At 46.1% G+C, this 22,862-nt stretch overlaps 1 protein-coding gene across 3 annotated transcripts in view; it reads left to right on the top strand.

Moving 5' to 3' along the window:
* DMD (dystrophin) overlaps nucleotides 1-22,862 on the top strand; it is a 4,652,165-nt gene that overhangs the window by 4,229,361 nt on the left and 399,942 nt on the right. For all 3 annotated transcript variants that reach the window (XM_086934537.1, XM_086934536.1, XM_086934538.1), the window contains one exon: nucleotides 11,752-11,826. In XM_086934537.1, the coding sequence (XP_086790663.1) occupies nucleotides 11,752-11,826 (75 nt within the window). The remainder of the gene's footprint in view (nucleotides 1-11,751; nucleotides 11,827-22,862) is intronic.

Consider the following 22,862-nt stretch of genomic DNA (forward strand, 5'->3'; position numbering starts at 1 on the left):
AAAAGTTAGAGGTGCGTGGTCTGAAAGTGATCGAGGGGCAATGGAAGGGTCACTGATTAGTGTCTGAAGGGGGGGTAGCAAAAAATGATCAATCTGGGCGTAGGTTTTGCATGCTGTTTAGTAGTAGGTGTAGTCTCTGATGTCAGGATGGTTTACCTGCTGAACATCAGCCAGTCCACAGTCTTGTCAGCCAGCAGAGACGCTCAGGTGAAAAGGCCCCCGCTTGGTCTGAGCGTTGGCCAGAGCAGTCCAGGTTATTGTCCATGACTAAATTTAAGTCGCCCCCCTATCAAGATAGCCGCATTTGGTGTTTGGATTAAGGGAGAGAGGGCGTTCGTAATGAAAGATTCCTGTTGGTCGTTTGCAGGAATATGTTTGCCTGGGTGAATTGGAAGGTACCAAGATGAAGTCGATACGCAATATATTGTCCCTTTGTCCCCGTCGCTTTGGATATTATGTTGCCCCTAAACGGAGAGGAGAGCAAAATGGTTACCCCAACTTTTTGGGAGAAGTTGGAAGACTACAACTGTCATGGGAACCAATCAGATTGCATGCATTGTGCATCTTTAGATAATAAATGTTGTTTCTTGAGTAGGCTTAGATCGCTGTCAGAACGCTCTAGGAGGGATAGAATCACTTAATGTTTGGTAGATTGTTAAGGCCTTTAACTTTGAGGCTCGTGATTTTAATACCCAGGACTATCTGTCAGAGGAGTGCTAAGGTCGAGCAAGTCACAAAGGCAAATGAGTGGGAGTCGGGACATAGAATTGGGAGGCCCAGTGAAAGAACCGACAACATACACAACCTAAAGGTGTATGAGTGCCATAGTGTAGATTGAAAGAATGACAACCCCAGGAACGTAACATCATGTATAAGACAAGGAATCCAATAACCCCATGAGAGACGATAGTCAACACTGTCGAATGGGCTAAAGGCAGGAAGAGCAACGTTGTAGTGAAGCGGATCTCTCGCCCCAGGTCCTCCCAGGCTTCTCTGCATTCCCGTACAGTGTTTGAAGCACCTATTGTCTCTCTTTGGCCGTAGTTGCGGGGTCAGGTTTAACACCAACAAAAGAGCACTAGGTGCGTTGCTATCAGAATTTCTTGCCCTAGTTGCTGTCCTGGAGAGCTGTTGTGGAGGTCATTTGTGTCAGGATCTGTGATACCAAGTAAGTTGCAGGCCTCTTTTAGAGATCTCAGTTGGAGCAATTTCCCATCGAGGCGAAATATGATCCGAAAAGTTGAGCTGTGAAGGGCAGAAGTCTTGATGATTCTGAAGGGTTATCGCTGACACGTCCTGATATAATGCAGGAATTGAATTAGGAAAATCTCCAGTGCCTTGCGAAGAATATTCTCTTTAACCTGGAAGTCATGGACACAGGTCAGAATATCACCAAAGGTGGCGTTGTCCGGTCTCGATGGACGCCATCAAGTTTTAAATCTGTGTCCCTTGAGGTTCCCAAGACGTGTTTAAACAGGGAACCCAACTATGCTCCTAGGTCAGATCTAACCCTGGGTAGTAAACTCTGCTCCGCTGGTGGAGATAGCAGATTTTTTGGAACTCTGTACTCCGCTTGGAATGCGGAGTTCATTAAAAACCTTTATCAGAGCCCGGGAGGTTTAGGAGGTTTCATTTCTGTCATGATGATCACAGAATCGATGAGAGACAGCACCATTTATGAACTGACCAGTATATGGCAGCGTGACTCAAAATCAGCTGCTCTAAGCTAGTATCATGGCCCGTGTCAGTCTTGCCTAAAAGAGCAGCATCGCCGTCTCTATGGTGCACAGTGCACATTGATCTCAGACCGAATATCCGGCCTGATTAGTTTCGTTTTGGCAATCGTGAAGCTAGCCTATTTTTATGGGGAGATGCTGCTTAGTTTCTGGGCTGAATTCCTCGGGGACCCGGCACATTGCTGAGCTGGAGTGGCTGCTCCTGGGTCCCTGGGATTAACAGATCCTCACTGGGTCCTTGCGCTTTCCTGGTGCAACTGCAGGAAAGCCAGAGCCTGGACGGCATTAGCCGGACCTTCATCGCCGGCAAGAGCCACCATCGGCAACGCTCTTGAGCACCTTGAGCCACGAGGGGGACCTCACCTGACCTGAGTTGACCCACTTCACGGCAAACAACAACAACCTGAAGCTGCGAATCCCGTTGTTGAGCAGCACGCTGGCTGGTCTGGAGCTGGACCCGAACAGTGAGTGAGGGTGAGGGTGAGGGTGAGGGAGTTGGGAGCACAATTGTGAGAGAGGAGAGTTGCAGGGGTAGTCGGTGTGTGCTTGTGCGTGTGTGTATGTGCTTGAGTATTTTTAAAATGGGAAAATTAGCAACTACCTACCTGTTTTACTCCGGAGGTGTTGAGCTCAGGTTGTGTTTTCAGAAGTTCCCAGTACCATCAGTTGTTCTGTTCTTAAGGTATCGATCCCGGCTGGCCCTTCACTGTTTCTGGGTGCCATCTGTTGCTCTGAGCATCTGCACATATCCCCTGTTAATCCGCTCTATCATCCCGCTTCCAGTGTTTAGGGCGGCATGTGCTTGCATAATTAATGAGCTGCATTCTGGAGCTTTGCACTCCTTTCATCTTCCGTAATTTCCAATCTGAGCAGATGAACCCGCATTTCTATCTGGGGTAGGAGGAGTCCTGAGGGCGTGGGAGTCGTGTGGGACACTGAATTAATGGGTAGGACTAGGAAGCTCTTTATGAAGCAGCAGCGCACTGGTAACGAGTGCATGTGAACTCCGGAGCAGTCGGTCAGAATGAAACCGCACACACACATGCTGTTGTAACTACCCAGGGTACCTATATGTTAAGGAAGGCTTAATATACCTGTGTAACTAGACGGAGTGCAACTTCGCGGAATTCCACTGAGTTTTATGCAACTCCGTGGAATTCCGCGTAGTGCAACTGTGAGCTCCGCCCACCCGTAGTCCGATCTCACTGCGTGAGTTCGGACTCCTCTGATGTGCACGTTATTCTACCAGGAGTGGTCTTCTAGATCCTCAGCATGAGCTTGTAGATTGACGTATTGTTCTTTGAAGCACATGACTTCTTCTTGTATTCATTCAACCTTCGGGTCTCATCCTGCAATCTTCCATAGCGAACACCCTGTCACTGACTTCCTCCAAATCACGTTGTATCTCTCTCAAATCAGTGGAGTTGTCCCTCTTCACTGCTTGTAAGTCATCGCGAAGAGATGTGAAGAGTGCTTCCATGAAGGCCCTTGTCACCAGCCCCTCCTGGTCCCTTGGTTCAGAAGGATGGTCCATATCCAGTGTAGGTGGTTTATTATCTCCCATAGTCCTGAAGGGTTTTGTGAGCATGTCTCTGAGGGAGTGATCCTTTTTTGACTTGGTCTGACCACAAACATGATTGAGATACTCTAAACAGCTCGTGGCGAGGGAGGGTATCTAGTTTGCAATACACTGCTCAGGGAAATGTCAACAGCAAACAGTAAAACCTGCTAGGGTGGAGCAGAGTGTGAGAAGGAGGCGCTGCCCAGACCCCTGAGCCCTGTGGGGCGTTTAGCCAGATAAAGGATGTGCAAGTGGTATACCAGGTTCCGCTTCCAAACCAGAAATCAATGTCACGCTGGGCTCCTTGAACTGTGGGGAAGTAGCTAAGCTGATTTCATGCCAGGAGAGGCAGGGAACCAGGTCCAGCCAATATATCAGAAGTTAGGGTAAACCATGTATGTGGAGCAAGCAGTAGTCCAATGCTGTGCCGCTGCATGGGGTGCTCAAATGCTGCCCAGAGCCCCCTGGGAAGGCAGGTCAATACTCACTGCAAGGTATCGGGGGATTTGAAGATCCAAAAGGAACAGTTGCAGCTCCCAGGAGAGCTTAGGAACATACGCTGCTCCTTTCCGTTCATGGCGCAGGAGAGGGGTGTGGGCAGCAGGTGCTATACCCACAGCCTGGTGTGGTAAGCTGGAGAGCTCTGCAACTGCTTTGGTGGTGCGCTTTACAAATGATTGATTGATCGATTGAGGTCCTCCATTCTACACAGGCTTGCAGGAGGCACGGGTCACAGGCAGGTATTGAAGAGAGGAAGAAATCACCCATACTGGACTCTGGGCATGAGGATAACCGTTCGTGAAAGCGGGCCCACTGTAGGGTGATGTGGGTGAAAAAGTGCATCACTGGGCCTCACTTCAATGCCGCATTGCAGCAGCTGCTGCTGCCTGTGGAGCACAGCCGAGCTTGGACAGGGTTGTTGGAGGGCATTGGCCAGCAACCCTCTGTTCTCCAGGACACCCGGGGCCTAATGCAATACTCTCGCTGGGACAAAAGAGAAAGAGGGGGAGCCCTTATCGTCTGTCCCCCCCCCCTGTGGTAGTTAAGAGGGACCCCTGGTGCCACCACACACTTACTGCTTGGTCTAACCATATCGGTGGGCCCAGAGGGCGAATCCTCTCCTGCCTTGGGTGTCCTATGGAGGCAGCGTCTGCTAAAGATGTGGTACACGGGCCCGAACAGGAGCTTCCCTCCACAACCGGGGGCTGCACAAAGGGCCTCAGGCGTGGTTGACACTGTACCACAGGCAGGGATGAGTGTGGGTGGGCCTCTGTTCACCGTCTTACGGAAGTAGCCGCCATCTTGCCAGTAGATACGACTGCGTGCTCCCCAGGCTGTGGTTGCTAGAGCTGAATTGGGGCTGCAGAGGGAGGTCGGCAGGTTCAACTTGTACCAGGGCTAAGGCAGGTAGCAGCAGGCGATCTGGGAGCCAACTGAGCAGGCAAGAAGAGCGCTATAGCATGCTAAGAAACGGCAGGAAGACTGGAGAAAGGCTGTCACCCAACCACCATCATAGCCATCCCGTTCCCAGCGCTCACGCTGGGCTGAACCAAAGCCCCTCCACGCTGGAGGGGACAAACTGATCACAACAGTGGGAGGGGGCGTGCGCTGCAGTGGTACACCCCACTGCCAGAAACACTACATTACTCCTTTACCTGGGAATAGAACAAAACTGGAACAACTAGCACACACTTCGCTTGCATAGTCTCTGGTTGTGCTGCTAATAAACATAAAGCATTTCTCTGACAGTCTATGTTAAACATTTCGCTGGTAGAGTCTCTGGAACCACAGTGTGATTGAAAACATACAGAATACAAAAACAGAACAGTCTTACTTTCTTCTCGGCGGGGTCACCGTCCGGTTCCGCTCAGCGCCAGCACTGTGCCACAAAGTCCCGGTACCTCTGGGATGGTCTAGGGCACGGACGTAGACTGTACCTTCCTTGGCTTCACCCCTCCACTGTGGTCTGGGATGGCTCTCCAGAGTCTCTGGTTTCGCTGACGCTGGGGTTCTCTGCTGGTCCCTCGGGCTCATGATCGCTCGGGGTGGCGTTGTCGGACTGGCTTGTCAGGGTCTCTGCTCCAGTTGGTTCTGACGGTCTGTGCAGGGGGGTCGGACGCCAGTCGTCCAGTTCAGGATCATCACTTCCCTCGGGTACTTTTCAAGGACACATTTCTTGTTACTACTTCTCCATTCCTGATGGCAGTGACCATTGTCCCTTTTACCTCCGTCACTCTCCAGGGGTCAAGTTCAAACGGTAGACAGAATTTTCTTTGAGGATGGCGGTCCTTGACTAGGACTCTGTCTCCGACTTGAATGGGGCTGTCCGCCGCCCTCCGTCTCTGGGACGCTTCTTGATTGTTCTTGGCGCGCTGTTCCATGGACCGGTTCCTGGGAGCTGGGGATAGCTCCCACATGGGATGGTGCGGGATGGTGTCTGTAATTGCTCGATTGAAGGAGAGTCGACTTGGAGAGACTCTGGTGGTGCAATGCGGAGTCAGGCGATATTCTCGGAGAAATTGATACAGGGCCAGTTCTAGACTGTGGCCGTCGGCCATAGCGATTTGGATTGTTTTGTTTAGAGTTCTCATCAGTCTCTCGACCTCCCCGTTGGCTTGGGGCCACCTTGGTGTTATTCGCTTATGTTTGATGCCATGGTTCTGCAGGTATTCGGTGAACTCACTGCCATTGAACGGGGGCCCATTATCCGTGCGGACTTCTTCCATGAGTCCATGGGTGGCAATGATTTTTTCGAACTTTGGGATCACTTCAGACGCCGCCGTAGACGCCACTATCTCCACCTCAGGATAGCGAGAGAAATCGTCAACCACGACGAGCATGTATTTGCCGCCGGGGAGGCTGCCGAAATCTGCGCTGGCTCGCACCCACAGGAAGGTTGGCCCTTCTTCGGTGAGTATGGGTGCTGGGGGGTTGTGTAGGCTTGTCGCTAGGCACACTGGGCATCTCTGGACCACCTCTTCAATGGCCTTGTCGAGCCCCGGAAACCACAGCTTGCTTTGGAGCCTGTTCTTGGATTTCACGATCCCTTGGTGTGATCCGTGCGCCAACAAGGCGGCTTGCTGGGCGATGCTGTTGGGCAATACGAGGCGAGGGCCCCTCAGGAGGCACCCTTCAGCCAAAATGGACAGCTCATGTCTGACTTGGTGTAGGGCTCTCAGAATAGCCTGGGCCTCCGGGGTACGAAATGATGCTGGGCTTTGGAGCGCCTTCCAGTCACCAGATTCTACGGCTCGGATCGCAATCTGGAGGCAGTCATCGTCCTTGGTGGCTCTCGCCACTTCCTCCAGGGACAGCGGCCATGGTCTTGACCGTTCAACGATTAGCCGGACGTACTCTTCCGTGGCTGCTGCCTCGGCTGCTTCTGCATCGGTGACTGGGCGGGCGTGCCTCGACAAGTAGTCCGCAGGATTCCGGGTGCCAGGTCGATATTCCACCGTAAATTGGAACTGCAGCACCCACTTTTTGATTCTCGGGGGTGGGCGAGAAGATGAGCCTTGGAAGAGTGGGATGAGGGGTTTGTGATCAGTGATCACTGAGAAAGGATGTCCATAGAGGTAGATGTGGAAATGGCGGCATCCCCACAAAATGGCGATGGCTTCTCTCTCGATTTGTGAATACCGTTGTTCGGTAGGCGTCAGGGTGCGGCTGGCGTATGCAACTGGGACCCACTCTCCACACGCTTGCTGTTAAGACAGAACAGCCCGAGGCCTGTTGGGCTGGCATCGACCACTAGTTGTGATTCGTGTCGCGGGTCGAAATAGGCCAGGGTTGTGTCCGCAGACAGAGCTGCCTTGGTCTTTGCAAATGACTCCTGCTGTTCCGGGCCCCATGTCCAGGCAGTTGTTGATTTTGTGAGGTCACGAAGGGGCCCTGTCAAGTCCGACAGATCCTTGATGAAACGCCCGCAGTATGTCACCATGCCCAGGAAGCTGCGGACGGCTGTCACTGACGTGGGGGCTGGCTCGTTGTGGATGTCTTTGACCTTCTCCGGGTCTGGTCCAACTCCTTGATCGGAGAATTTGTACCCAAAAAAGCTGATATCTTTGCGTAGGAATTCACATTTGTCCTTGTGGAGGGTCAGACCTCTCTCTTGCAGCCGAGTGAACACCGCTTGGAGGCGTCGGATGTGTTCATCTAAGGTCGGGTCGTGGACCAAAATATCATCGCTCACGTTGAGCACACCATTGAGGCCCTGCAGGACATTGTGGATGATGTTCTGAAATACTTCAGCTGCACTTGATATGCCAAAATTTAGCCTGGTGTACCTCCAAAGGCCAGCGTGGGTGGAGAAGGTCAAGATTGGGCGTGAGTCTGGGTGAAGAGGAATCTGGTGGTATCCTGTCCTTAGGTCCATCTTGGAGAACCACTTGGATCCTGAGAGTTCCCCGATGATGTCGTCGATGGTCGGTGTCAGGTGACGTTCTCTTTTGATTGCTAGGTTGGGGATACGCATGTCTACACAGATTCTTACTGCCTCAGGTTGCTTTGGCTTCTTGGCGACCACAATGGGGGATACCCATGGTGTGGGCCCGTTCACTCGTTCAATGATCCGGCCTGTTCGAGCATTCGCAGCTCGGCTTCAACTTTCGGTCGGGGGTGAAAAGCAATTCGTCTGTGCCGGAGGGCTACTGGGGCCACTGACTGGTCGATGTGGAGTCGGACGGGGGGGGCCCTCTCAAACATCGGATGCCCTCGAACAGCGAGTAGTGTTCCTATACCAGGTGATCCAAACCGTGGGCTTGTACCGTTAGGGCAAAGTGTATCAGCCCGAGTTCTCGCGCTGTTTTCAACCGAGAAGGAATCCTGACCCCTCCTGGGATACGTAAATTTTTGTGTGCAGCTGCGTCGAGTCGTGGGACACAGTAGTTCGGAATACACCGCACAGGCGCAGCGGGCGACGGGTCCCATAAGCGTAAACCTGCACTCTGGTGGGGTGAAGTGTAGGAGCATTCTCTAGATTCTGATATACGCTGGCGGCCATGAGGTTGATAGTTGCGCCCGTGTCGATGAGGGCTGTCACCGTTTGGGCGTGCACTTGGACGGTGCACATTGGTTCGGTAGATGACGTGGCTGCCAAGGTGTTGAGCATGCGCACCACGTGGACGGATGCGGCGTCCTCCTCATCGTCATCCATGTCGCTGCTGGTGGATGTGTTCGGCAGTGGTGCCATTTGTCGTACTCTCCTGGGTGGACCGCCTTGTCTCTTTCTCTGCGACGACAGGCAAACACTTGCGAAGTGATTGGCTTTGCCGCAAGCGCTGCAGATCTTGCCTTGGGCGGGGCACGCTCCTTTGTGGGGAGTAGTGCCTCCACACCACATGCATGCCTGGTCATGGGCGGTCTGGGCCGGTTTCGGCCGTCCTTTGCGGGGTGGCTTCGTCCGGTTATCTGGAGCATGTGACTTGATGGCGCACACGGGGTCTGTTTTGACTGTAACGGCTGGTTTCGGCTCCATGTGGGCAGCGCGGGCTTTAGAAAGTTCTTTGGACCGCCCCAGGGCTAGGATGTCGCGCATAGACATGGCGTCCGTCTCTAGCACCCTCTCCCGCAACTTCAGGGAGGCGCACCCTTGTATGAACTGGGCGCGGATTTCCTCTTCCGCATCCGGGAGGGTGCACGTGCTGGCTAACTTCTTGAGTCGGGCGTAGAATACATCTACGGACTCCTCTGGGAGTTGGCGGGCTTGGCGGAGTAGAAAGCGTTCGTAGTCCGCACTGGCAAATGGTTCGAAATACCTCGTGATGGCGTCACGTAGAGTGTTGTACGTGTGGGGCGGGTCTCCCTCCGTGATGTCCTTGGAGATGTCGTGGATGGCTTCCCCTCCCAGGTGCAAGAGCATTGTGCGACGTCGCGCCACCGCAATGTCCGCCGCTATGAAGTAGTTCTCAAGAAGTTCCACCCACTTTCTCCACTGGGCAGCCTGTGAGGGGGGTGTCCCTGTGACAGAAAAAGGTTCCAGTGGCGGCACGTTGGCCATGATGGCCGAAGGGAGGCAGTGGAGGTGACAGGTGGGGCTCTAGAAGGTTGTGCAGGCTCTTGCAGGCACCAGAGATGGATTCAGGCACTGTGGAAACACGTAGGCACTCGCTCCGCGAGACGCGTGAGGTTTGGCAGGGTCCGTAACTCCGCGAGATGCGTGAGGAAAAGCAGGGAGGTCGCGTTGCACGCCTGAAGCTTGGTGTCGGGCGCTCACAGCGCATGCGCGGGACAGCCGTGGGGCCGCACGGGACCGGGGCCGGAGATCGAGGCGCAGCCTGGGGGCCGGAGGCAGCAGGGGAAGGCGGGAGGACTCCTTGGGGTACCTGCGGGCAGCGCTCCAGTCCACGCTGCAGATGAGGACGCAGGACGGCTCGGGAGGCAGACGGGAGTCGCGCTGGAGCACCGGTGAGCGGCACGAGCAGCAGTAGGCAGGCATGTCTTCGGTTCCTCCGAGACGGGCCACAGCGGGCAGTAGGCGGCTCAGGGGGCCGGGCAGCGTGCCATGTGCAGGCTTGCACGGGGTCGGGCACCGGGCAACAAGGGGTGCACACGGGCTGTAGCGGTGCGACAAGGCATGCGGTAGGGTGGATACTAGACCACCGTCGTCGCCAGTGTAGTGTCCTGGTTTGGGCCTACAACAGAACAGGCTAAGCGACACACATGTGCTGATGGTGGTTAGCACGTAACGGAACCACGCCCAGTGCCCTGGGCCTTTTATTAACGCTTACACGTTCCCAGCGCTCACGCTGGGCTGAACCAAAGCCCCTCCACGCTGGAGGGGACAAACTGCTCACAACAGTGGGAGGGGGCGTGCGCTGCAGTGGTACACCCCACTGCCAGCAACACTACACCATCCCTCGTTTAGTAGGATTTTAAATATTTGTATTTTTTTGTTGAGTATCGGGTTCAGTGACGTTTTGAATATAATTCATTTTTACACTTATTTTTAATCCATGTGGTCACTTCTTGTGATGTCAGACGGGAGTTTAAAGGTAGCACAATGCCACTTCTGCCACCACTATGATTTTGGAAAGTAAATGCTGCAGCACCCGAGGTGCTATGCCCCAACTTGAGGGAGTGTTTATGCAACATAACCCTCGCTAGAGAAAATGTTAGGCAGCTATGGTAGTCCCTACTAAGAAATAATTAGAGAAAAATTAATATGAACATGCTACCTAGCAAAGTTGATCTTTTTTTTTTATTATAGAGCATTGTGTAAAGAATGTGTATTTGAATAGGGAAACTAAAAAGTTGCATACACTTTCAAATAAACTGAAACGATTTGATGCGGTGACCTCCCATCTCACCCATCGAGCGATCACAGCGGCGCTTAGTAATCTTACAAGCTACACCTGCAAGTCTTTTAAGCAGAACATGATTGATGGCGCTGTAGAGAGCATTGGCACATGAAGTGTTACTTTCAGTTTTAATATGATACTCAGAAGGTTCAGGAGCACTGCCAGTCTGGTTTTAGGGGACACCGGACCAAAAGGGAGTTCTGTCTCCTGGGGGCATTAGGCCTTTACTTAAGGTTATTTGGGTTACCATAGTCTAATCAGGCTGAAAGGGAGGATGTGAACAAGCACACACCGTAAGTCTTGGAGTTAAAGGTCACAGGTTACACCATAGGAATATCAAGATGAGCACATGTTAATTGGTTCACTGTTAAGCTGGAGTGAAAGTTTAAAGTGAGACAGTCCAAAAGTTCAAAAAAGGTCACAATGTTAAAATTTGAGGGGTATGTAAACGGGGGGGGGGGGTGATTTACAGGTGGGGGATAAGGAGTGTAGGTTATTAAATGTATAGTAAGGTGTTAGGCCATGGATGTTTCATGTGATACGCACTTGTTTCAATAAAGCAGCCTTTTTTTACACATACAAGAAGTCAGTGGTCTGTGATGTGCCCCAATTCACCCAATTAAGGGCAGTAAATTCAATAGTGTGAATCTTGAAAGCCTATCGTGAAAGAACTGTTGTATCCCCTGAGAATGTATTCATCTGTGCCATGTTTGAAAAGCTGAAATGATTGACCTTGATAGAGTGACTTGATGCATGAAATGTATTCCAGAGTCAACTATTGAAGCCTGTTCAGGTAGGCCTATGCTTTATGTATTCCTATCCCAAAAAACATAATGTGAAGACCACACCATTGGGCTGTCAGTAATGTTCTTCCAGCACCTTGCATTCAAGGTGATCTGAGCTTGCTCTTCACTTGCCACTCAGCACCCCTTTCAGGTAGACCTTGTGATGTGCATTTCTTCAGTGTCACTTTGTAAAATACATGTATGCCTTGATTAGATGGCCCTCTGTGAATTATTTTCAAATTTATTGCTAAACATGGAGAGATCTAAAGGCCGCTATAGTTTATAAACGTGCATATGTATTGTAAGCACATTGCAAGTATTACTCCAAAATGAATTGAGTGAGACTTAGTGAATTAAATTTTTCTCTACAGCGGACCTGAACAATGTCAGATTTTCTGCATATAGAACCGCGATGAAGCTACGGCGGCTACAGAAGGCCCTGTGCTGTAAGTACCATCGATTTGTCCCTTATGGAGACCTGTCTATCTTCTTGTCGGTTTACCTTGCCCTCCCTTCCACTTAAGATCTGAACATGCGAATTACCTGTACTATTACTGCCACCATTAAGACACGCCTCAAATATACAAAGTAGTGCATTTACAGATAATGTACCCAATTAGACATATTCAGTTCCTATGTGCGTGCTGTGAAATGTTGCATAATGTATTTTTAGATGAGTGTTAAATCCACATATTAGATGTGTCAAGAATTCTTTACAGAGCTGCTTTATCTACACTTCGAGTTAATTGTGTCACTCGCTCTTACAAGTGCCCCACAAGATAATATACAGAAAATAGAAAATTTCCAGCTTTATTTTTATGCATTTTGTTTGTGAGTTCTCATACTTGCAGTATGTGTGTATGTATTGTTATATTATTTGTGTGGGAGCTTTTATTGGTCAAAAACGGAGAGGTATAAATACCCACATTTTATGTTTCCCTGTTAAATATGGGTAGCATCATTATAGTAACTGCCCCCAAACCATATTCAGAGCTTTACCATTGTTGTGTCTACTAGGGTTTTGCAGCATGGAGGACTATATCATGTAGCAAAGTTATCTACATTTACAAAAGTACCCAAAATCAAATTATGTCCCATTTTTCTCTGACATCATTATCACTCATTTGAGCAAGAGACACCATTTTTGTGTGAAATCTACAATGCGTTAATTCATAATTGTGCTGTAAATTTTGCTTTCACAGAATGGTATAAATCCCCTGACTCATCATTGCCCTTTGTTTTATTCATAATTTATTCAAGAAAGGTAAACAAAACCTAAACATTTTAATTATACTCCGTGCCCATAGTTACTTGCACTTTAAAGAAAGCAACTTTTTCAAGCAACTACCCGAAGATGTAGTATAAACTATTCCTAATGTATAACATATAATGTGGTCGGAGAATGCCATTTTGGGTTTGTGGTGGCATTTATAAACCACTCAACCTTCCGACATGTGGTTTATGTCTACAGACTCCTCAATGGACCATATTGCACAGTTAGATGTTGTGTTCTCTCTCTCTCTCTTTCTCTTTCTTTCTCTTTCTCTCGCTCTCTCTCTCTCTCTCATTAGCACAGTGCCATCCACACTAAGATAGAAAGAGACAAAGTCTTTCACCATTTCCACTGCAAAGTCTTTAAGCATAGGATTAGCACAGTACTATCCATGCCGAGCTGTAAAATGGCCAAATCCTTTTACCACTCCAGGCACAGTATTACAGCTTTGGATTGGTAAAAAATTGGTAAAATACTATCCAAGCCAACCAGAAGTTGAATATATAATATGCAAACCTAGCTTCCCCCTTCTAGTGTTTGCCTCACCGCATTAACTTTACTTTGATGTATTCGGCTTTCTAAAACAATTCTTGTTATTTCTAGTTTGGTAATTGATTTGTATTGGGGACCAAATTACCACTACGGCACTCAACCATGCTGCCGACTTTTTTATATTGTTCATTAGTAGACATTTTATCTGTTTCCTATAGATTAGAGTCACTTCCTCTGAGATCTGTACCTTTAAGTTTCAGATTGCAGACAAAAAAAATGACAGGATAGACTAGCCAACTAGCTGTTATTTAGCTGTTTTTGTGACCCCATATCACTTTCATGTCATCCTCGCCTTGTCTTTATACCTGCAGCCCTACTCGCATACCTATCGAATTCATGTGTAACACTTTGTTATGTTCTTGCATAAATGTGTAATTATTTGCACACACCTAAGTAATGTCTTCCTGCGAGCATCATTGCTTCTTGTTAGTGTACATACCCTTCACTGCCTTTCAGGGCAAGATGCACGCTACATTATTACCCCAATAAAATAACAAATAAAATGCGACATCCTTTTCTTTATCTGTCAGGGCAGTCCCCTTCTCCTAATCAATTCTTCCTCCCATAAGCCAGCTGCATCAGGAGATAAAAAGAAGCAATGAAGCAACAAGCATTGGCAAATCCAATCGGTAGTGCCTTTTGCAGCTTTGCAGTTGCTTGTTTTGCCAATGCTATTCAGCAACGGCAGAATGAAAAAATTAAATAAAAAACATTCACCTCATGGCCGCCTCCTCTCGGTCTTCTGGGGGCAGTGCTTTTTCTCCACCCAGGCTGTGTATTACAGCCGGTGGAGACTATGCAAAGTGTGCATGACTGTTTGTCCGGCCCAGTACAGCCAGACAAACCATCATGCGCACTTAGTGTGCTTACCAATCTTCCCCCGGCACCTGTTGTGGCCATTCCAGCCCCACACGCTCTTAAACAGGAACAGAAAAATTAAATGTTAATAGCATTGCGTTATTATCTTTTTATTTTTCCTTTTTAAACTGCTCACAGAGCAGTGGGGTGACGCTCCTCTGCCTTAGTGGAAGACCCACCTCTGCATGGTAGGCTTTTTACCGTTTACTAAGAGGTTAATTCCAAATCAAACCCTGATTACATGCACAAAGTAAGCTTTACGTGAAAACAGTTGGAAATATTTCTGCTCCCCGTGGAAATATCATCCCAAAGCCACCTATGGTCACACGGTTGATGTAAAGGTTACCTAAAACCCCTGCCAGTGTTTGGGACTTGATAACAACATTACTCAAGTGTCTTACTCTTTACAAAGCCGGACAAGCATGTCCATAAAAGCCTTCGTCGTACACATTAAAATGCGGCTCTGGAACAATATCAAGGCAGACGTTCTTAATAAAACCCTAAAAGATACAATGCCCACTCTCTCGGAAAACCCAGAGGACGCATCCACCAAATACACAGAATGGACACACTCAGCGATATCATTCTCTGCGTCTCTTAAAACGCTAACACTGCAAGGAGGAAAGCCCTCAGTCCCCTGGTACAGCAAAAACTTAAAACTTCAGAAGCAAGCCTGCAAAAGGCAAGAGAGACAGTTAAGAAACAAGCATTAAAAATGCTATAGGTCTCGCCTTTAATTAAGTTAAAGCCATTTGCTTTGCTATACAATACCATTAGCAAAGCAAATGGCTTTAACTTAATAAAAAGCGAGACCTATTGCATTTTCAATGCTTGTTTCGTGTACTTGTTCTGAGTTTTTAAGTTTAAGGCCAATCCTGAAATCTCTGCTCACTTTGGGAACAAGGAAAACAAATCAACTTTCTCTACGTTCTGAACCTGAAGCACTGGAACAATTGCTCTCTTCTACATCAGTAATGAAATGACTTCTTTTAAAGACGTTTTCTCCTCTGCAGTCCAAGAGTATGGCGTAGGAATGATCCCCAAATCCGTCAGGAGGGAGGTGAATCTTGTTTCAGAACCATGTTTCACGATCTTCAAAACCCATGCATCTGTGGTGGAGCTTGGGAAATTTCCAGAAAATTATATATTCTTCCTCCTGTTTCCAGGGCTCACCATTATTTTCCTGCGAATCCGCATTGTCAGGAATATTTATCTTTTGTTGTTCCCGTCCTGACCCTGATTTTTAGGGCATTGCTCATTGCTGTGAAGACTGTTTTCTTTCATAATTCTGTCTGCAGCACGGCAGTCCAAAGGATCGCTTGTACGAAAAAGATGAATCCGGATTCTTAGATCGATGTTTTCTGAAGAATGCCTTTTCTCTTTTTGAATATTTTATTAAACTTCTTTTCTAGCTAGCTCAAACAATTTATTCCCTTCAAAAGGCATTCTTAAGACAGTTAACTTTTGCACCGAATCTGTATGCCAAGCCTTCAAAAAACAGGTTGCAAAGAGCAGCACCAGTGGCACCAGCGTAGGGCTGAAGCTCTTACTATATATATCAAATGAAAAATCAGACAAGAATTCCACCTGACGTTCCACTTCCCCCAACCTGAACCTTCTGAGTGGCTCTAAAGAGGGTTTTAAACTCAGACAGCAAATGCTGGAAGGAGAAAGCACTGTAAACGCCATTCTTCAATGCAAAATGTGCGCAAGCATACACCTTTAGGGCTGCATCCAGTTTTTTCCGCCGGATCATTTTAAAGTTTCTTCTGCTAGGGAAGACCGACTAGCCAGAGTTCAAATTTACAGAATGAGTGAACATTTCCCCCATGGGGTACGATTTTTTCACAAACCTGGCGAGATAAATTTTATCAGTATATTTTAATTCATTTAAAAATGACCTTTATTCTATATGAATAGCCACTCCTTCAAAAGCAATTTCAGGGCTAGTGAAGTAATGGGTTCAGGCCCTGCCCCGTCTTTGGGTTCTGACTCTCCAACTGTTCTCGCCTCAATCTGTGGGGTTTTGTTGGGAAGTTGGCAGGTCTGTAGCACTCAACAGAGGGTGGGTGAGGTTTGTTAATAGCATTCCTGTTTTGGTTCCTGTCCTTCGGTGATTACTGGGAGGAGCAGTGCTTTAAATAGAAATATGCAAGTGCGGGTACTCACTATTTTGAGTGCCTGGGCTACCCACATCGGCCCTCACCACTAACACCACACCGTACCTCTCACAGACAGCAGCTCTCCTCTTAGGATCTACAAAACCCCACCCACAAGACAAACCAATTGGTTTCTCAGCCCAAGCTACCAGCCCCGCGCAGTTCTTTGATTTGTAAGTATCCAAGCCTTTCTCTTTTGAAAAAAACAGTGCTTCGTTTTACCTCTAGCCCCCTGGGATATGTAGTTCCTGGTGTAGAGCGGAACAGAGCAGAGGATCTGACTGGTTCTGGGGGTTGAACATTTGCGATTGAATATTGTGATGGTAACATATGACCATGAGCCCGCCTACCAACCAGTCAGACCTTTAAAACCATGCATGATATGCGGAAGTGTATCAGCCGTCTGGCATTCAGGCATTTTATACTTTAGACCGCGATCGTGTAATGATAGTAACAGGTCTGCAGCCATATAAGCATGGTGTAGAAAATCCATCAATTACTAGACTAGCGCTCGCCAGGCAGCCACGGCATCCACTCTTTATTTATAACATTAAAAGTATAGCGCGGGTTCTGCGATTTATACCAAAAGTAAAGAGATAGATGTTTTTTCTATTTCTTTACTTTTGGGTATAATCGCGGCACCCGTGTTTTACTTATAACATTAAAAGTAAAGCGCGGGTGCCGCGATTATACCCAAAGTAGCTTGCCACGACGTAGACTTTTCTGTTTTTGTCCGTCCCACTTGGATGGCCTCGGCCTGCTTTCCTTCAGCTGCAAAATGTTTTTATTATCTTTACGGGCCATGTGTTTGGCCTCCCATAACCCAATACTCCTACTATTTCAATTTGAGAGGGGGGGGTCTCATCTCATGCTTACTCGTAATCATAACCTCCCAATTCTTTCACCCCCCTCCATCCTTAAACACCCTTATGCTGCTTCACCTCCCTCTTACCCACCCACCTTGTTTTTTTTTTTTAAATGCTGTTGTTTTATTGCTTTTTTTTATCTTTAGCTACCATGTACTACTGTATTTAATTTAACATCTCTCGATAAATAATGCAATTATTGAAGTAACTAAACATGATTAATAAACACTTATACACTACTAAACGCTCTCAGTAACCCACCACCCCTTCCATACCACTCCCCATCCTGAACTCTTACCACCTGTCCCTTCTATCTTGATTCCTTCTTTTATCTGCCATTATGCCATTATTCTCTTATTTACCTGATCATGGAAAAATGCTCTCAGGATGAGTTTGTCTGGGACGTTTGCTTACACTTATCTTCAGATCCCGCTGATTCCATATGTTAGATGAGGCTCTTAGAAGAGTCATTAAACTTCAGGCACTGCCAGTTGAGGAAACATTCATGCAAGTTCACAAAGACGAGAGTTGTATTGTGCGCCCACCCCAACATTTTCTACCATGGGTTGGAACACCTTTTCCTGTCAATCATCCTATAAAAATACCTTACATTTTCCCACAACTTCAACCACTGCACTTGTTCTGTTATGAAAATAAAGCAAATGTTTGTTGCCTTTACACAGTCACACAAAGGCAACCCAATCTCAGAGGCAGGACTGGCAATGTGGATAGCTAAATGTTTTCAGTTACCCTATGCCGAAGCAAATGTACATTACATTACATGCCAATTACTGGCCTGCTCCCAAAGAAGGTGCCATTATGGCTTTCATAGGAAATATCCCATTAGCAGATAACTCTAAGGCTGCCACATGAATTTCTCCCCCACGCATTCACTAAAGATCGTATTGTATACATTCACGCCCAACAAGAGGTATCTATCAAGCAAATGGCATTCAAACCATTGTTCCAAATGTCTACCACACTTGGCCACATCCCACTCCTTTAGGAAGATGGGTATGGCTGTTTAGCCTTTCCAAACCACGCATACTACATCTCCACATGCTGCAAATTGGAAAGATTTTTTACCTGTAATGTTCTGTTTGTAGCTTGTAGAGCTGTAGTGTAGTGTACTTTTTTTTAGCATGTAGTGTTCTGGATTGTCATGTAACATATTTACTTTTCTAGAATTGAGCAAGTGTAAATGCATTTGAAAATAACTGCAATTTCATTGTAGTTACCTTGGACACATACATCATAATTCATGCTGCTATACATGTGCATCCCCACTCTTAGGTGGAAAAAAAGTCTTACAAGAGTCTGTGCTTTGTGGGTTTTAGAAGACATTCCAAACATCACCTAGAAACCGAACACCATCTTTAAAAATGGGCAAAATACTGCTTTTTTGCCACCAGATTGGACGTTTTGTATGGCTTTTTGATATGCTCCAGCTGGTCCTGTATGGCTCATTTGAAACTGCCTGCCACTCTTTTCTTTTCTCTCTGCATAGCTCTAAGATCTTCATTTAACCATGCCTGTGACTTATCACTCCTACTCCACTTAAGGTTTCTCAAGGCAACATTCTCCTCTACAAAAGAAGTGTGGATGGTTATTTACCACTCCACCATGTCATAGGCACTACCTGCATGTAGCCAGGATTCATATTCTTTACGGATGTCATGAGCTTTATAGAACTTTATTATTTTTGCCAGTTGTCGAGACTGATTTAATGGCCTTAGTTTTCATGCCACCCCTCCCAATATCAAAGTAAATCACTTGGTGGTCTGAACGAAATAGCAAACAATAAAGATTAAATCTGTATTCCTGAGGAATCCCCTAACAAGATTTCCCTCAGAAAGGGAATATGTACAAGTTCCTTTGGATTTAACTATTGACTTACCTCTTTCCTACCATCCTACCAAGGCACAGGAGCATCTAGTCAAAACACTTTATTCGATTATTTAAAATCATAAAAGATAAAATTACAAACATTTCATATATATATAAAATCAGCAGTAACAATTAATATACAATAAGTACCCATAATTTCATTTAAAAAACAATAAAATCAGACAGGATTGTTAAGGATGGCTAATCGTTTAGTTTTGTTCCGAGCAGCAGCCACCAAAAAAACTGGCAACACAAAAAATGTTGCGAGTGCTACTTAACATCTTTAAATAAGTGAGGGCAGGCCTGACTTGTAGAAAACCTGCCTCTCTTAATAATGGTATTAAAAATGTTTTCCGAATGTCAGAGTAGAACTCACAAAACATAATAAAGTGCAGAGTGTCCTGGTTTGAAAAATTATCACAATGACATGGATTAGAATTTTCTGGTTTACCCCAACTAGGAAAAAAAACTAAAGTTAAATGAATTGAATTGAATCGAAATCTAATCAGAAGCTGGCGATGAAAAGGTCTAGTTACAATTTTTAAATACGGCTCAAGTGAGGGAGTAGTTAATAACACATAATTCGCTTTTACAGAAGATTTCTTTGACTCCTGCTCCTCAAGATCCATTGCTAACATGTTTTAAAAACTAGTCTTTGTCCAGCTCACATCCTCCTTTTTGATACAATCCGGTGACGTGTAAATCTCGGGGCGCCCTAATCTTGTAGAGCATCTAAATAAAGTCAGATTTTTTGGCAAGCTGGAGTATAGCAGGAGCACTACTTGCCTGGTTTCTCCACCTGCCAAGAGCTAGGACACAGTGAGATTTTCTGATTAAACCCCATCTCATTCCTGGCACAGGCCACCATAACGTCCACACCATATAATTTATTGTCCACATTAATGGATCCCCCACTTTTTCTATGCTACCCGAACCCTGCTTTTTGAAGGCCAATTGGACATCCTTTAAACAAATGCCCCTAAGCAGTCCTCCGCCATGCACCAAGCCAATGTTACTACAGATCAATCGACTTAGGAAAAAAGATCAAAACACCATGAAAAAGCCACTTTAATCATAGGTTTTTGAAAGATTTGACATCCCTCAGGCAATGTGTTGGGTAACCATGCCCTCCAGGACACGAAAAGACCCAAACAGGTGCAGGCCTAAGCACTACGCACCAACTCAAGTCCTTCATTGGAACTAACTCATACTGAATGAAATCTGCTCAGCCGTGCTTTCCTGGACAGTATGAGTTCTGAGACCAAATCTGACCATGCCCACAAACAGGATCTGACACAGAGCAGAGACGAGACAGACAAGGAGAAACCTGGATTGTAAGCAATCAACTGACCCTCTGTGCCTTGATCCAAAGGATCAGATACTAACTCAAGGCCACCCATACAAAACACAAAGAAAGTAACTTTACAAAAAGCAGTTCTTAGAATAAGAAAATGCACAAAAAACTATTTTATATAGGTTAAAAAAATAATACACCACTAGGCTTAGCAATATTTGTGCACCTACACAGTACCTTCATTGGGCCTGTTGCAAAATACAACCACTGCATCACTTTTTGCAAAAAAAGAAATGTGTTTAAACTGGCACACTTTGTGCAGTCCAGCTCATGCTATACGACATATGTAGCAATAAATACTAAGCATGAGACATTTAACTTGAGCATTGACTGAGTACTATGTTATGAAGCTTAGCACTTTGTGATTTCATAACAAAGAAAAAATCACTTGTTTTTACAAACTAGCATTTAGTGATCAATCAAGCTCAGTATTAAGACAGCGTGCAAGAATTCCGTTGACTCCTACTATTCTTCAGACTTCATTTTTGTATACAAGAAGCTTCAAATATCTTATTTAGCAAATCCGTTATCTACTTTTCATAATGTTGACGTGGTTTGACACATCCAAGAGCAATTTAAGAGGGTCAGGCAAAAGCTCAGCAGCCCATAGTGATTCAGGGATGTAGCTGGTTGTACAACAGAGTGGAATACAGAGATAAATGTATTCTCTGAGTACCCACTTGCAAACTGGCACTAAAGTAGGATAAATCAAGGTAGCCTATATATTCAGCAAGAGGAATCGGAGTTATGATATTAGAAAAGTGAATTGAAAAGAGGCCATTGTTGAGAGATGTGAAGAGCAACCATGGTCCTCCCTTTACCGTCTAAAGAAATGCAGCCTATTTTATATAGTAAAATGAATTGGAGTGAATTACGAGAAAAATAGATGGATTCATTTAATAGCTTCAGATTGCAGTATAGGAATAATTCCATCTACTCGGGTCATGTTTGCTGAGCCTGTGACGAGAGACTTGTCTTACCCTCATTTCCCTCATTTATTACTTAGCAACACAATCGATTCATTTAAAACTTTTAATGCATATTGCCATTAATGGAACATTTCCTCCGAATATATTATTGATGTTAACTGACCATAATATTAAAATGAATGTGTTCTAAAAAAAAATTAGCTAATTTAACCTTCTTTAACAGGTCAGGTTAAAAATTTATTACACTTTACCTTCAAAAGGCATTGAGTCTGCAGCTATTAACCCTTGGTTGAACAATACATATTTGGCAAAAGTATTTGTGTTCTTTCTAGAGGAGTGAAGTCGGAGGGTTACATCCAAGCTGAAACCTAGGTGATCAGGAAAGTATTTTCTAGTTTGAACAGCTACACCACCGTTTTCTCCATTTTAAATGCGCCTTTCTGTAGAGTCTTGGAACGACAGCCTTTGAAGGTCGATGGACTTAGAGAAATGTGTTCGATATGAATGGGATTTTGATTTTTACGGTGTTTACTCCTATATGCGTTCGAGATTTAGAACTGGAAGAGCAATATAGATCTTTAGATAATGCATACGTCATTGATAAATGTCAGACTTCACCAGCGTTCTATGAAGAAGTGAAGCAACTATGGCAAAAATCGATGGCACATGTACTCCATGATTAATAGAATTTGGGGGTGGGGAGCAGCTCTTGAAGCCCCCCTATGTTCTGCTTGTTTAACTATATTATAGCTCTTTCAGGCCAGCAAGATTTGACAGAGACTATAATTGGAATGTTTTCCACATAAGAAGAAAGTTTGGTAGAGTACATGTTTTTAGATTGCAACTTAATCAATAATGATTCTGATGGATACATCTGCCTGTGGATTCCTCACCTTATGAATATCACCTGCACCAGCATTCGAGGAAACCTTTTTCCTAGCTCTCCACGCTGACAAGGTCATCACAATTATATGGCCCCGCACGCGGGTCCGCATGACGTCACTGGAGCCATAAGAGGACCATGTCGGCGTGATGACATCAGTTCCTTTTTTTCCGCTCTGTCGATGCTAACGTTTTTTCTGGGACTCTCCATACTTTCTGCTTGATACTTTGTATTTTGGATTGTTTCTTTCTGTGACTTTGCCATGTCTGCTCCAAGGAAGTTGGATTTCAAACCTTGTAAAGAGTGCTGGAGTCATATGTCGATCACTAATATCCATAATATTTAAGACCATAATGGAGGTTGTCTGAATGCCATTCCTTTCTAGCCATGAGTTCAGATGGGGTTGGATTGGAAAGAAGCAAGAACAATCAAAAGACTGGTATTTGTGGCAATATCCGTCAGATATTATAAAGAGTAAATGCAACGGTTGCTGAGGTTTCCATGGCACAAGAGTGAAAGAGAAGGCCCTTAGAAAATATGTATCGGAAAAGAGACATATTTGAAATAATGTCAAGAAAGTAGATTCTTTGATTTGGATTCAGGACTGGCAAAACAGAAAAGCTTGTTGACTGATTTGCCTGACCATAATTAAAGTTGCCTCCAGCGCACAGGGAAACTTATGACTATATATAATTCAATAAGGGAGTTTTACCTAAATATA

This window comes from Lissotriton vulgaris, chromosome 8, assembly GCF_964263255.1.
Source record: "Lissotriton vulgaris chromosome 8, aLisVul1.2, whole genome shotgun sequence".
Lineage (NCBI taxonomy): Eukaryota > Metazoa > Chordata > Amphibia > Caudata > Salamandridae > Lissotriton > Lissotriton vulgaris.